At 43.6% G+C, this 15,943-nt stretch overlaps 1 protein-coding gene across 5 annotated transcripts in view; it reads left to right on the plus strand.

Annotated features, from left to right (window-relative positions):
- herc1 (HECT and RLD domain containing E3 ubiquitin protein ligase family member 1) overlaps positions 1 to 13,250 on the plus strand; it is an 88,540-nt gene extending 75,290 nt beyond the window's left edge. For all 5 annotated transcript variants that reach the window (XM_088372257.1, XM_088372260.1, XM_088372259.1 and 2 more), the window contains exons 76-79: positions 594 to 846; positions 9,387 to 9,539; positions 9,670 to 9,975; positions 12,570 to 13,250. In XM_088372257.1, the coding sequence (XP_088228383.1) occupies positions 594 to 846; positions 9,387 to 9,539; positions 9,670 to 9,975; positions 12,570 to 12,755 (898 nt within the window). In that variant the 3' untranslated portion in view covers positions 12,756 to 13,250. The remainder of the gene's footprint in view (positions 1 to 593; positions 847 to 9,386; positions 9,540 to 9,669; positions 9,976 to 12,569) is intronic.
- The last annotated feature ends 2,693 nt before the right edge of the window (positions 13,251 to 15,943 follow it).

Raw genomic sequence — 15,943 nt, forward strand, 5'->3', positions numbered from 1 at the left:
ATGTGCAGATTTTGTAGTATTGTAGATATTTGAAATGTGTCAAATGAAAAAGTACACCTAACTCTTGATTTTACTCACTTCAATCCTACGTGACTATCTAACAAGGTTTGGTTATGGACTCAAATTTTTTTTGTCATAAATACATTTTCAAGTAGTATTTTAAATGGATGATATGAGGACCTTACGAAGCTAAATGACTAGCCCATAAACCTTAGCGCTAGTGATTTGCGCAATTTCATATGCGCATTCACTCCTCATTAGTGAAAAATTATTTTTTTTAAATTCAAGACATAGATGTTTATGCTGGTGCAGAAAATGAGCCGTGCATGAACATCACCTTGTTCAAAGAACAAAACCAACACAATGATTGAACTCTCAACAAATTACATACTGGCAAATCAGAATTTACACGATGAATCAGGTTTGTTCGGACCTCCTCAGTGGAGGCTCTGTCGAACCCCTGAAACCGACTCACCGAATCCCTCGGGTTCGATCAAACCCAGGTTAAGAACCACTGCTCTAGGTATATGATTAGTGCAAATGGATTTTACTGAATAAGGTTATGAGTTCAACATGTTTATTTTTTTCCCAAGGTTTCTCCTCAATCCATCGTCCTGCTTGGATGAGCACATGCTCCAATTTAAATTTCTTGGTATCCTGATGGGTGTAGCCATTCGCACTAAGAAACCCCTGGACCTTCACCTGGCGCCGCTGGTGTGGAAACAGCTGTGTTGTATTCCACTGCTCCTTGAAGATCTGGAGGAAGTGGACCTCCTTTACGTGCAGACGCTGAAAAGCATTCTTCACATCGAAGACAGCGGCATCACCGAGGACAATTTCCACGAGGTAGGTGATGTGGGGAAACTCGAATCTTACAATTTCTTAGCCAGCGCTGCTGTGTCTCTCCGTCTCTGCCTCACTGTCTCTCTACGTATGCATGTTATTTTGGTAACTGGAAAACAGATAAGCTTGTTTTCCATTTAGGTTCCCAACAGCTCCCTCTGGAAAGGTGATACACTTTTTGTGCACATCCTGTGGATGGGGATTTGCTTTTTAATTACAAGTTCTCCCTCCTGCCCTCAACCTCGCTCCCGTTCCATCCTTTAACCACTCTCACAGACAGACAGACAGACAGACAGGCAGACAGACAGACAACACTTTATTGATCCCTGGGGGAAATTCAGTTGCCACGAGTTGAACACATAAGTAAACAGATCGACAATATAAACATCAGATACGACAAAAACAATAACTAAAGAGAGGAAGAGAATAGATTTCCTGAAGATATATGCTGGTATACTCAATGAGCGTGTCAGAATTGCTGTCGTTCTTTTTGAGCATTCTGAGAGCAATTATATGCATATTCTTTGCACGTGCAATGTGATTGATCAAGCCTCCGATGATTTGCGGTGATTGATTTTGCATCTTTTCATGCCAAGTGTGAACGACAGGTGCAAAATGCACAACTGTGAAAATTCATGACTCTATTATTACGACAAAGAGGAGGTGCAGATAAAATGAGGGCCTCCAAGAATTGTCGAGCCTCTATCTGAATTGCGATACTGCGTACTGATGAGGTGGCTGCTAAACTGCCCCTTTCCAAACAGATGGAGTCATAACAAGAACATGACATCAAAGATTGAAAACTCATGTTTGGCGAGATGTGAGGTGCATTCAAATACAAGGGGCCCTCAGTTTACGACGTTGATCCATTCCTACGTGGCAACGTTAACCGAATTTCGGTGCAGGTCAGAACAGTAATAAAATGAAACAATACAGTAATAAAAAAAGCGAAAACAATTCCTTACCTTTATTTCTGTTGTTGGCTTGCACACTCGAAGGGCTGTTGCAAGTGAGACGCAACAGTCCAAAATGGCATATACCATGTGAGTGGGTCATGCCGTCCGTCCTCAGTCCACAGCCTCTGGTGTATTCTTCCGCCGTTATGAATCTTACAATGCTTACAACGCAAAACCGCTTAGGTAAAAAAAAAGGCTTTAAATATATGAGATGAAATATGAAAAAATAATATAGCATAAAAAATAATATGAGACGTGTGTCGCAAACACGAAACAACGTAACTCAAGGACGTCGTAAAACGAGGACCCCCTGTACAGTCAAACATTTCAAACTTAGAATAAAGTCCTTTCATGCAATGTTAATAGCTACAAATATCTAAATAATGTCGGCTCCCAAATGCACTTATGGCCACCCTTATCTTTAAGCATGGTGTTCCTTATGGATAATCTGTGATAAGCACAGAACACCACAATAAGTATTCCCACATTTGCTCTGCGATTCTCACCATGTGTTATGGTAACCCCAACTATATCTAATTGGAAATTCTCAACCTCTCACATCAGCTTGGACTTCTTTTTTGCCTGAGAGATGGCCTTCCACATTCATAGAGCTAGCTTCTGTCACCTCCGGCCAGGGATGGGGCCCGGCAAGGTCCCTGCCTTTGCCTGCAGTCCAGCTCACGTTGCACCAGACCCCTATGCCCCCTCTCACAGGTGGTGAGCTAATGAGTACATTGTCCTTTCGGGCTGAGCCCAGCCAGGCCCCATGGGTGCAGACCCGACCACGGTGGCCTGGGTCAGGGCAAGAGACGTATTCCATTTTTGTTATTTATGATAGGGATCTTTTCAGTCATGGTTTGTCTGGTCCTTCAACTCGGACCACTTTATAATGGGTGACCCTGCCAGGGGCACAAGATAACTTAGCTCCTTGAATGATTGGGACACATAAACTCCTCTCCTGCCATAAAATAATGGCCCAGGGAGGGGAAGTATGAAGCCTGAATACATCATTTCCTTCTTTATATTATAGAATTGTTCTTGTCTCCCTGATATTTGCGTCATGACTGTCACTATAGAATATTTTTAGAATCGATTATTCTATCGATTATTCCATTGCTTAATTGGATACAATTTTATTCGCGTTAATGTTTATTAAAATATTTTCCTCGATTACTTTTTATTTACCGTAATTTCCGACTATAAGTCGCGTTTTTTTTCATAGTTTGGGTGGGGGGGCGACTTATATATGTTTTGTTTTTTTCACAAATTTTTACTTGATCATTAAGACATCACCTGGAGGCGGGGCTCGAAGGCGAGCGTCTGGTGGCCGGGCCTTCGCCCATGGGGCCCGGCCGGGCATAGCCCGAAATGGAAACGTGGGTCCCCCTTCCCATGGGCTCACCACCTGTGGGAGGGGCCAAAGGGGTCGGGTGCAATGTGAGCTGGGCGGCAGCCAAAGGCAGGGACCTTGGCGGTCTGATCCCCGGCTGCAGAAGCTGGCTCTTGGGACATGGAATGTCACCTCTCTGGCTGGAAAGGAGCCCGAGCTGGTGTGCGAGGCAGAAAGATTCCGACTAGATATAGTCGGACTAGCCTCCACGCACAGTTTGGGTTCCGGTACAAGCCCTCTCGAGAGGGGCTGGACTCTCTTCCACTCTGGAGTTGCCCACGGTGAGCGGCGTCGAGCAGGTGTGGGTATACTTATTGCCCCCCGGCTGGGCGCCTGCACATTGGGGTTCACCCCGGTGAACGAGAGGGTAGCCTCCCTCCGCCTTTGGGTGGGGGGACGGGTCCTGACTGTTGTTTGTGTCTATGCACCAAACGGCAGCTCAGAGTACCCACCCTTCTTGGGGTCCCTGGAGGAAGTGCTGGAGAGCGCTCCTTCTGGGGACTCCATTGTTCTACTGGGTGACTTCAATGCTCACGTGGGCAATGACAGTGAGACCTGGAAGGCCGTGATTGGGAGGAACGGCCCCCCTGATCTGAACCCGAGCGGTGTTCTATTGTTGGACTTCTGTGCTCGACACGGATTTTCAATAATGAACACCATGTTCAAACATAAGGGTGTCCATGTGTGCACTTGGCACCAGGACACCCTAGGCCGCAGTTCGATGATCGACTTTGTAGTCGTGTCATCGGATTTGCGGCCGCATGTTTTGGACACTCGGGTGAAGAGAGGGGCGGAGCTGTCAACTGATCACCACCTGGTGGTGGGTTGGCTCCGATGGTGGGGGAAGATGCCGGTCCGACCTGGCAGACCCAAACGCTCTGTGAGGGTCTGCTGGGAACGTCTGGCAGAATCTCCTGTCAGGGAGAGCTTCAACTCCCACCTCCGGCAGAGCTTTTCCCACGTCCCGGGGGAGGCGGGGGACATTGAGTCTGAGTGGACCATGTTCCGCGCCTCCATTGTTGAGGCGGTCGACCGGAGCTGTGGCCGTAAGGTCGTGGGTGCCTGTCGTGGCGGCAATCCCCGAACCCGCTGGTGGACACCGGCGGTAAGGGATGCCGTCAAGCTGAAGAAGGAGTCCTATCGGGCCGTTTTGGCCTGCGGGACTCCGGAGGCAGCTGACAGGTACCGGATGGCCAAGCGGAACGCGGCTTTGGCGGTTGCTGAGGCAAAAACCCGGGCGTGGGAGGAGTTTGGTGAGGCCATGGAGAATGACTTTCGGATGGCTTCGAGGAAATTCTGGTCCACCATCCGGCGTCTCAGGAGGGGGAAGCAGTGCAACGTCAACACTGTTTACAGTGGGGATGGCGTGCTGCTGACCTCGACTCGGGACGTCGTGAGTCGGTGGGGAGAATACTTCGAAGACCTCCTCAATTCCACCTACACCCCTTCCATTGAGGAAGCAGGGCCTGGAGACTCTAAGGCGGATTCTCCAATCTCTGGGGTCGAAGTCACTGAGGTAGTTAAAAAACTCCTTGGTGGCAAGGCCCCGGGGGTGGATGAGATCCGCCCGGAGTTCTTAAAGGCTCTGGATGTTGTGGGGCTGTCATGGCTGACACGCCTCTACAACGTTGCGTGGACATCGGGGACAGTGCCTCTGGATTGGCAGACTGGGGTGGTGGTTCCCCTCTTTAAGAAAGGGGACCGGAGGGTGTGTTCCAATTACAGGGGAATCACACTCCTCAGCCTCCCTGGTAAGGTCTATTCAAGGGTGCTGGAGAGGAGGGTCCGTCGGGAGGTCGAACCTCGGATTCAGGAGGAGCAGTGTGGCTTTCGTCCTGGCCGTGGAACAGTGGACCAGCTCTACACCCTCGGCAGGATCCTCGAGGGTGCATGGGAGTTCGCCCAACCAGTCCACATGTGTTTTGTGGACTTGGAGAAGGCGTTCAACCGTGTCCCTCGGGAGGTTGTGTGGAGGGTGCTTCGGGAGTACGGGGTGCCGAGCCAACTGATAAGGGCGGTTCGGTCCCTGTATCACCGATGCCAGAGTCTGGTCCGCATTTCCGGCAGTAAGTCGGATTCGTTCCCAGTGAGGGTTGGACTCCGCCAAGGCTGCCCTTTGTCACCGATTCTGTTCATAATTTTTATGGACAGAATTTCTAGGCGCAGCCGAGGCGTTGAGGGGGTCCGGTTTGGGGACCTCAGCATCGCGTCTCTGCTTTTTGCAGATGACGTGGTGCTGTTGGCTTCTTCAGGCCGTGATCTCCAGCACTCGCTGGAACAGTTCGCAGCCGAGTGTGAAGTGGTCGGGATGAGGGTCAGCACCTCCAAATCCGAGTCCATGGTCCTCGATCGGAAAAGGGTGGAATGCCCTCTCCAGATCGGGGATGAGATCCTGCCCCAAGTGGAGGAGTTCAAGTATCTTGGAGTCTTGTTCACGAGTGAGGGGATGATGGAGTGAGAGATCGACAGGCGGATCGGTGCAGCGTCGGCAGTAATGCGGACCCTGTACCGGTCCGTTGTGGTGAAGAGAGAGCTGAGCCAAAAGGCAAAGCTCTCAATTTACCGGTCGATTTACGCTCCTACCCTCACCTATGGTCACGAGCTATGGGTCGTGACCGAAAGAACGAGATCTCGGATACAAGCGGCCGAAATGAGTTTTCGCCGCAGGATGTCCGGGCTCTCCCTTAGAGATAGGGTGAGAAGCGCGGTCATCCGGGAGAGACTCGGAGTAGAGTCGCTACTCCTCCACGTTGAGAGGAGCCAGATGAGGTGGCTCGGGCATCTTATCAGGATGCCTCCTGGACGCCTCCCTGGGGAGGTGTTCCGGGCACCGTAGGAGACCCCGGGGACGACCCAGGACGTGCTGGAGAGACTATGTCTCTCAGCTGGCCTGGGAACGCCTTGGGATCCCCCGGGATGAGCTGGATGAAGTGGCTGGGGAGAGGGAAGTCTGGGAGTCCCTCCTAAAGCTGCTGCCCCCGCGACCCGACCCCGGATAAGCGGAAGAAGATGGATGGATGGATGGATTAAGACATCACTTATTTACAAGTATAGTTGACCACTTCCCATGTTATTTTTAGTATAGTTGATCACTTCACATGCTTTTATATCTTTATTTTCAACATATTCAAAACAAAGAAAATAGAGAAAACATCAAATAAAGCAATTAACACCTTAAAGCACCATATCTAAGTCCACTGTCTGCTGTATGTACACTTGCTCCATTTTTGCTCCTCTTATATTTATTATTATTATTTATTATTATTTGTTTATTTATCATTTATTCAACACTCTTATTTATTCATTGTTTGTGCCTTCTTGGGTTTTTTTGTGTTGCTTGTATGCATATGTGTATTATCTCACCGAGGAATAATGGGAACGTAATTTCAATCTCTTTGTGTGTCTTAGTATATGAAAAAAAATCGACGATAAAGCAGACTGACTTTGATAAAACAACCAAATAAACAAAAAATTTACTACATCTGAAAAAAAATTATATTTCCAGACGAAACTGGATGAGGGCGCTCTAAATTTTACCGTTGGCCGTGACTCATCAACTGGGTGGGCTTAAGAAAAATGGCACCAAAAAGAAACTCATATTTTGCAGGTTACAAACTTCAAGTTGTAAAATATGCAGCTGAAAACAGTAATCGAGCAGCAGAAAGAAAGTTTGGAGAACCGTGATGTACCAATGGATTACTATTTCAAGTGACGTCAGTGGCACGGCGCGGCATGGCGGTTGTTTACATAAAGGACAAACGTACCCACGTAAGGACTACCGATGCCGGTGATCATTTCTAAGTGACACGGAGGACAAAGAGTTTGAAGGAATTAAGGATTTGGAGTGACATAGAAGGTTTGAAAAACTATTATGGCTTTTACGCACGCCCGGTCCTACTCTACTGAGTCGGGGGCCACGGCTCGGCCGAGTGGCTGTCCGAGAACGGTGCATGGGGCTCGGACATGGCTGTTACGCACGCCCGGTCCTATGCCATGGAGCTCTCGTGTCTGGAAGTCCACGCCGCCACACGCTTGGAAGTTTGTTTTGTGGAATAAAGAGCCGTTTACCAAACCCACGTCTATCCTTGTACTTTGTTAACGCTACAATATAGTTATATACTAGATCTGTGGAATAAAGACGAGGCTGACATCAGGGCGCACGCGCGGCAATGTTGACAAAGGACGAGGAATTTGATCGATGGATTTAATGGATTTAACGTGCACGGACGATTTGATAATATTATTGGCTTATATTATAGTTATTTGAAATATAGTTTATCTATCGTTATATGAGCCTGTGGAATATTTTGAAGTGCAAGCGCCCTCAGCCGCACGCACCCATTGTTGACAAAGAACGATCGATGGATTTAATGAATTGGAGTGACACCGATGGTTTTATAAACATGTTATTCATGTAATAGTTGTCCTTAATCACTCTATATGTTACGTCAGGCCCGTTCTCAGCTCTTTGTTTGTGTTTGTCATGTTAGCATACCTATCGTTTAGCCTGTTGTTGCTATTTAATGAATTGGAGTGACACCGATGGTTTTATAAACATGTTATTCATGTAATAGTTGTCCTTAATCACTCTATATGTTACGTCAGGACCGTTCTCAGCTCTTTGTTTGTGTTCGTCACGTTAGCATACCTATCGTTTAGCCTGTTGTTGCTATCGTTTAGCCTGTTGTTGCTCGTTCATGACTGTTTTTGGTGTGGGATTTTGTCGAATAAACTGACCCTAAAATGCGATTTATACTCCGGAGCGACTTATATATTTTTTTTTTCACTTTTTGGGACATTTTATGGCTGGTGCGACTTATACTCCTGAGCGACTCATAGTCCGGAAAATACGGTACTTTGTTTTTGTTTTCTGACGTTGTTTAGTGATTTTTTAAAAAAAAAAGCAAGAGCTATTTATGCTCATTGTTTTCCAAAGTAAAAGCAGATGTTTGCAAATGTCTTATTTGGATTAAGCACAAAAGATAAAACAGTCTACTTTCCTAAAGGACAAGAGAAATCCGAGAATTGTTACTTTAGAGAGCCTGAATTTAGCCGATTTGAACAATCTTTAGGTAAACAATGGCTCTAAATGATTACTGTATTTAAAAATCATGTATATACCTTATTTTCTGGACTATAATACGCACCAGCCATAAAATGCATAATAAAAAAGAAAAAGACATATATATAAGTCGGACCGGAGTATAAGTTGCATTTTTGGGGAACATTTGTTAGATAAAATCCAACACCAAGAACAGACATGTCATCTTGAAAGGCAATTTAAAATAAAAACATAATAGGCAACAACAGGCTGAAGGTACGGCATGCTAACGTTACATAAACACAGAAACAAGGAACTTAGAACGTGCCTGATGTAACACAAGAGTTATTCAAGTAGCTATAGCATAAATAACATGCTAACAAGTTTATCGAACCATCCGTGTCATTCCAAATCATTAAATCCAACGAAATCTTCATCCTCTGTGTCACTTATAAACAACTCCAACTAGCTTTGGAATTAGAAGATGTGACGCTTCCTCTTCTACGTCGCTTACGCCAGACTCATCGTCAGTTGCTGTTCCACTTATTCCACAGGCCTAGAGCGCCCTCATGCTGTGTAGTGTGAAAATAACATGTGAAATGATATGATGTGTTAATAATTTCACACATAAGTCGCTCCCCTGGCCAAACTATGAACAAACTGCGACCTATAGCCGGTACTCAATAATTAAAATAGGCAATTAATTTGATAATCCTTTTGTTGTCAATTCTTGAATTAATTTTGACACCTCTAGTTTGCCTTGGATTCATGACAGGGTCAGCTTTGTTTCAACTATTATATGTCAGAATGGAAAATGCCATATTTTAATTCACATTTTGTTGTTGTTTTTAGTGAGAGTACTCTTGTGTTTTGCCTGACTAACCGCAATAAATGGACCTTTGATTTATATTGACGTACTTCTGATTCAAGGTCTTAGGCGGAGCCAATAACAGGAAACAGTCATGCCATGTCACCTTACCTTCCAATATAATGCTATTTATCCTGAAACATAAAACAATTGGTGTTTTTTGGGGGGGACAATAACTGAATTATCCTTTCAATAGGGTGAAGTTACAGGATCACACAAGAAATTAAATTGACAAGTCAAGGATTGCACCGCCGTATCGAGGAAAATTGGTTCTTGTTTACCTTTCAGATGATTCCTCTGGATTCCTTTGTCGGTCAGAGTGCAGATGGCAAGATGGTGCCCATCATCCCTGGAGGAAACAGCATCCCTCTCACATTCTCCAACAGAAAGGAATATGTGGAAAGAGCTATCGACTACCGGCTGCATGAAATTAATCGTCAGGTGCGGATGTTCATTTGGTGACTGAACGTCATGAACGATCATGCCTGAACGATCATGCCTGAACGTTCAGAAATGAGTGTAAAAAGCATGTCACCAAGCCCTAATGAGGTGCAACCACTGCTCCTGTCAGGTGGCGGCCGTGCGAGAAGGCATGTCCTGGATCGTGCCAGTGCCGCTGCTGTCCCTGCTGACAGCCAAACAGCTGGAGCAGATGGTGTGCGGGATGCCCGAGATCTGCTGCGACGTGCTGAAGAAGGTGGTGCGCTACCGAGAGGTGGATGAGCAGCACTCACTGGTGCAGTGGTTCTGGCAAACCCTGGAGGAGTTCTCCAACGAGGAGCGAGTCCTCTTCATGCGTTTCGTGTCGGGGCGCTCCAGGTTGCCCGCCAACACGGCCGACATCTCGCAGAGGTTTCAGATAATGAAAGTGGACAGGGTGAGTGAGTGCATCAATATTGTCAATTAGGACTGTAAAATATTTTACTATTTGCACCGTAGCGTCAATATTTCAATTTAATATGTGATTATTTTTTTTATGTTCTTCCTCCCAAGTATTTTTCAGTTTTTTTCAAATGTTATACCATTTGTGTGGCAAAGACAGGGCTGCCACTTATTATGAAACGTCCAATTATTTATTGCAGAAATTACTGCACGTTCATGTATTGCATCAATAATATTTTTGAAATCATCAATGAAATTGCTGACATTTTTAATAGTTTACTTTCGCAAAATATACTGCGGCAACGTGATCCCTCAATATTGTTCTTGACAAAAGATTAAGAAAATGGAAAATCTGACCAATTATTCTGGAAGTTAATTTCAATACATCTTTATAAATGTACCGCCTTCACAACAGCTTTCGCCTTAACAAAGCACTACACAAAAACATAAAAACCAATGCAACAATAGGTTGGTGGTGTATAAACATATGCCAGTAAGTCATGAGTCAGATTTCAACAAAATAAATAAATTAAATGTACCGTAATTTCCGGACTATAAGTCGCGGTTTTTTTTCATAGTTTGGGTGGGGGGGCGACTTATACTCAGGAGCGACTTATATATGTTTTTTTTCACAAATTTTTACTTGATCATTAAGACATCACTTACAAGTATAGTTGACCACTTCCCATGTTATTTTTAGTATAGTTGATCACTTCACATGCTTCTATATCTTTATCTTGAACATATTCAAAACATAAAAAATAGAGAAAACATCAAATAAAGCAATTAAAACTTTAAAGCACCATATCCAAGTCCACTGTCTGCTGTATGTACACTTGCTCCATTTTTGCTCCTCTTATATTTATTATTATTATTTATTATTATTTGTTTATTTATCATTTATTCAACACTCATTTATTCATTGTTAGTGCCTTCTTGGTTTTTTTTTGTGTTGCTTGTATGCATATGTGTACTATCTCACCGAGGGATAGTGGAAACGTAATTTCAATCTCTTTGTGTGTCTTAGTATATAAAAAAAAAAAAATCGACGATAAAGCAGACTTTGACTTTGATAAAACAACCAAAAAAAATTATATTTTCAGACGAAACTGGATGAGGGCGCTCTAAATTTTACCGTTGGCCGTGACTCATCAACTGGGTGGGTTTAAGAAAAATGGCACCAAAACGAAACTCATATTTTGCAGGTTACAAACTTCAAGTTGTAAAATATGCAGCTGAAAACAGTAATCGAGCAGCAGAAAGAAAGTTTGGAGAACCGTGATGTAACAATAGATTACTATTTCAAGTGACGTCAGTAGCGCGGCGCGCCGGTTGTTTACATACAAAGTGCCCACACAAGGACTACCGGCATCATTAGCGGTGATCATTTCTAAGTGACACGGAGGACAAAGAGTTTGAAGGAATTAAGGATTTGGAGTGACATAGAAGGTTTGAAAAACTATTATGGCTTTTAAGCACGCCCGGTCTCCGCTTAGTCGGGGGCCGGCGCTCGGCCGAGTGGCTGTCCGCGAACGGTGCGCGGGGCTCGGACATGGCCATTACGCACGCCCGGTCTGTCTGGAAGTCCACGCCGCCACACGCTTGGAAGTTTGTTTTGTTTAATAAAGAGCCGTTTACCAAACCCACGTCTATCCTTGTACTTTGTTAACGCTACAATATAGTTATATAGTAGATCTGTGGAATAAAGACGAGGCTGACGTCAGGGCGCACGCGCGGCGATGTTGACAAAGGACGAGGAATTTGATCGATGGATTTAATGGAATTAAAGTGCACGGATGGTTTGATAATATTATTGGCTTGTATTATAGTTATTTGAAATATAGTTTATCTATCGTTATATGAGCCTGTGGAATATTTTGAAGTGCAAGCGCCCTCAGCTGTGCGCACCCATTGTTGACAAAGAACGATCGATGGATTTAATGAATTGGAGTGACACCGATGGTTTTATAAACATGTTACTCATGTAATAGTTGTCCTTAATCACTCTATATGTTACGTCAGGCCCGTTCTCAGCTCTTTGTTTGTGTTTGTCACGTTAGCATACCTATCGTTTAGCCTGTTGTTGCTATTTAATGAATTGGAGTGACACTGATGGTTTTATAAACATGTTATTCATGTAATAGTTGTCCTTAATCACTCTATATGTTACGTCAGGCCCGTTCTCAGCTCTTTGTGTTTGTCACGTTAGCATACCTATCGTTTAGCCTGTTGTTGCTATCGTTTAGCCTGATGTTGCTCGTTCATGACTGTTTTTGGTGTGGGATTTTGTCGAATAAATTGCCCCCAAAATGCGACTTATACTCCGGAGCGACTTATATATGTTTTTTTTCACTTTTTGGGGCATTTTATGGCTGGTGCGACTTATACTCCGGAGCGACTTATAGCCCGGAAAATACGGTAATAATTGATTTCTTAAATTTCCCCAATTATGCCTTTGCAATTTGACAATAGCATTCTACTACATTGCAATGTCAATTTAAATTTGATTAATTGTTCAGGCTCAGTGTGTATGTTAACGTTTGGTGTCAGTTGGGTGATTGATGGCTGTCTTTTGTGTCGTCTGTACAGCCGTACGACAGCCTGCCCACCTCTCAGACTTGCTTCTTCCAGCTACGTCTGCCTCCATACTCCAGCCAGGCCGTCATGGCCGAGCGGCTGCGTTACGCCATTAACAACTGCCGCTCCATCGACATGGACAACTACATGCTCTCTCGGAACGTGGACAACGCTGAGGGCTCTGATACGGACTACTGATGCTCATTTAAAACACATCTGAGCGCCACAAATGAGTTGGCATGCACAGATTTTGCTGAGTGCCTCACAAAGCCTGAGATCCATTATCATCATCATCATCATCACTGCACCAGTTTAGGAACTCCAGCGCAGATAGGCCACATTTTACATTCATTTATGTATTTTCAAACAGCACAAAGTTTATTTGGTCTGTGTGGCTTAGGAACTATCTTTTAATGACACAAAAATCTTCACAAGTGCATTTAGTGTGTGTGTGTGTGTGTTTTTTGTTTTTTTCCTTTACTCCGCATCCCGTTTTTGGGGCACTGCATTGAGTTGTTTATTTGTTTGAAAATGTGCATAGGATATTGAAGAAGGAAGTTAGGACAAATATATTGTGTACATTGTGTATAATGCTTCATTACAAATTTTTTGCTGTAACATCCATATTTATTGTTTTATTGCCTATACCTATTTTCAAAACATCCAAACCTACAATAAATGCTGCAAAATGGATTTTTGCAATCTTGAGCTTTTTTCCTGCCTTAGATATATGCAATATTTGTTAATGTCTCTTATTAGTCAATGCAATTTACAGTCATATATGTATTTTTTTAAATAATCAATCATATTGGCTTCTCACAATGGTATCCAAAATATTAAGCACAACAGTTGAAACAAAGTAGGTTGTAAAACATCAATGTTGTAAAATATCTTAAAAATTGTCCATCTTTTAAAACTTGTCATATCAGTCAACTTTTTTAAACTTAACCATGTTAAAATGCTAAGCTTGCACCAACTAATTCATCAATTGTTAAGATGTTTGTTTGCCTTCTCCATCTGCCACTCATTAGGTTTTGAACATGTTCGACCGATGGGTAGATCTGCTATGAGGCTGTAGAGCAGCGGTTCCCAACCTTTTTTTGCACCACGGACCGATTACATGTCAGACAATATTTTCACGGACCGGCCTTTATATCAATATATGAATAAATAATACATTTATAATAAAAAAACGCATACAAATAAAACTCACCATTAAATATCTGCTCCATAGCTTTGCAGGCTCGACTGGGGAAACAAGTTACGTGACCAGGACGAGCGTCTTGACCTGAATTAATGGATTGTCGATAAAAGAAAAACAACATATTTTTGACAATAGCAGTACCGGTTCACGGCCCCGTGGTTGGGGACCTCTGCTGTAGATGACAACGCCCATTGTTCTGTGGGTCCTCGGCTGCCTTGAGCGGTCATTTAGTTGTATTTTTGCTTTTAGTGGAGCCTTTGTGGTTTTTTTGTTTTCTTTGTTCATAATCCATCCATTCATCCATCCATTTTCTGTACCGCTTAGTCCCCACGGGGGTCGCGGGTGTGCTGGAGCCTATCCCAGCCGTCATCGGGCAGTAGGTGGGGGACACCCTGAACCGGTTGCCAGCCAATCGCAGGGCACACAGAGACGAACAACCATCCGCACTCGCACTCACACCTTGGTGCAATTTGGAGTGGTCAATCGGCCTACCAAGCATGTTTTGGGGATGTGGGAGGAAACCGGAGTGCCCGGAGAAAACCCACGCGCGCCCGGGGAGAACATGCAAACTCCACACAGGGAGGGCCGGAGGTGGAATCGAACCCGCACCCTCCTAACTGTGAGGCGGACGTGCTACCCAGTGCACCACCGAGCTGCCCTTGTTCATAATCTTTGATTACAATTTTTTTAAATGTATTGCCTTTTTTGTCAATCAACCTGGTCCCCACTCTTCTGCTCTGCGTACCTGGTAAATCGTTACTGTGCCTGCCATCACCCAGATCAGGGGTGTCAAACTCATTTTTTTCGCAGGCCGCATTGTAGTTATAGCTTCTTTCGGAGGGCCATTATGACTGTCAACCCAAATAAATGTATGAGGACCTCATATTATATACAATAAAAGCTACAAAACAAACTGACAAATAACTCGTTTTTTGAAATGAACAAAAAAAAAAGACAATCGCAAATGACTTCGTACGGCACAAAAACCCAAACTAACTTTGAAAACTGCTCCAACCTCATGGCTACTAATATGTACTTATAGAATGCCAACAAAACAAAGAGCGATGATGGTCAGCACTCATGTCAAGTAAAAACTGGTCAAATATTAAAAAAAAAAAAAAAAAAGGATATTATTAAAAGTGAAGTCAACTTGCAATTCTAGTAATGACAAGAATTTGATGCACAATTTGTCTTTGCGGGCCACATGAAATGACGTGGCGGTCCGTATCTGGCACCCGGGCCTTGAGTTTGACACCGGTGACCTAGATCCACAGCATGTAGCATCCATGCTACTCTTTTCTGTACTACACACATTTATGAAAGATTTTTTTTATTAACATGGTTAAAGTACAAAATATCCCAAAGGCCGCATTTTTGGGGAAGAATAATCTATTTGAATATTAAATTAATATTTAAAAAAAAAAAACTAAAAGAGTTCCATTAATGTAAAGAAAAACTTATCTCAAACATTTGGCCTGTCTTGTTTTTTGTTGGAAAAAAATCCACTTCCTCATCCACTTTTCAAAGACTGATGAAAGACTTGAACGCTCTAATTTGAACACTTGACGTCACAGCATTCCAAAAATGTTTCTAATCTTCTGTCATACGAGTTGAAAGTCCTTTAAATGTTAACTATCTAAAACTAAATGTTAAAAGCGGGGAGACAATATGAAAGCTAAAACATCCAGCTAAAAAAATCAGGCTGAATAACTAATATTTAAGCCCTGACACTGAGCAGCGAACCACTACAAATGTTTTCATCGGCAGAGAATGTGTTCATGTTAGAGTTTGTCAGGGTTCATTCAAGGTCCCAAATGTTCACAAAAGTTTGCCAGAATTTGGCCAAGAATTTACTGATTTTTGTTGTCGCAAGAAAATTATGAACATGCTCAAAATTCACTTGCATCAAGAAAAGTACAAACATTTGCTGAACGTTTGCGACCTTGAATTAAATTACACAGATTGCCACTGTCAATTCCTAAATATCACGGGCTCATTTTCTAAGCCTGTGGCCACATTGCTGATAACTCATGCAATATAGGTTCCAGCTGCACCTTGACCTTGACTTGAACAAAAGAAAGTGGATGAAATGCAAACTGAAGCCTCATGATCACCAATTAGTGGAACATCTTATGGAGCTTTTTATTGTGTTGTACAGTATTTGAATACATTTGTGAATTTC

Source organism: Syngnathus floridae, chromosome 3 (assembly GCF_059516105.1).
Source record: "Syngnathus floridae isolate MCC-2025c chromosome 3, RoL_Sflo_1.0, whole genome shotgun sequence".
NCBI lineage: Eukaryota > Metazoa > Chordata > Actinopteri > Syngnathiformes > Syngnathidae > Syngnathus > Syngnathus floridae.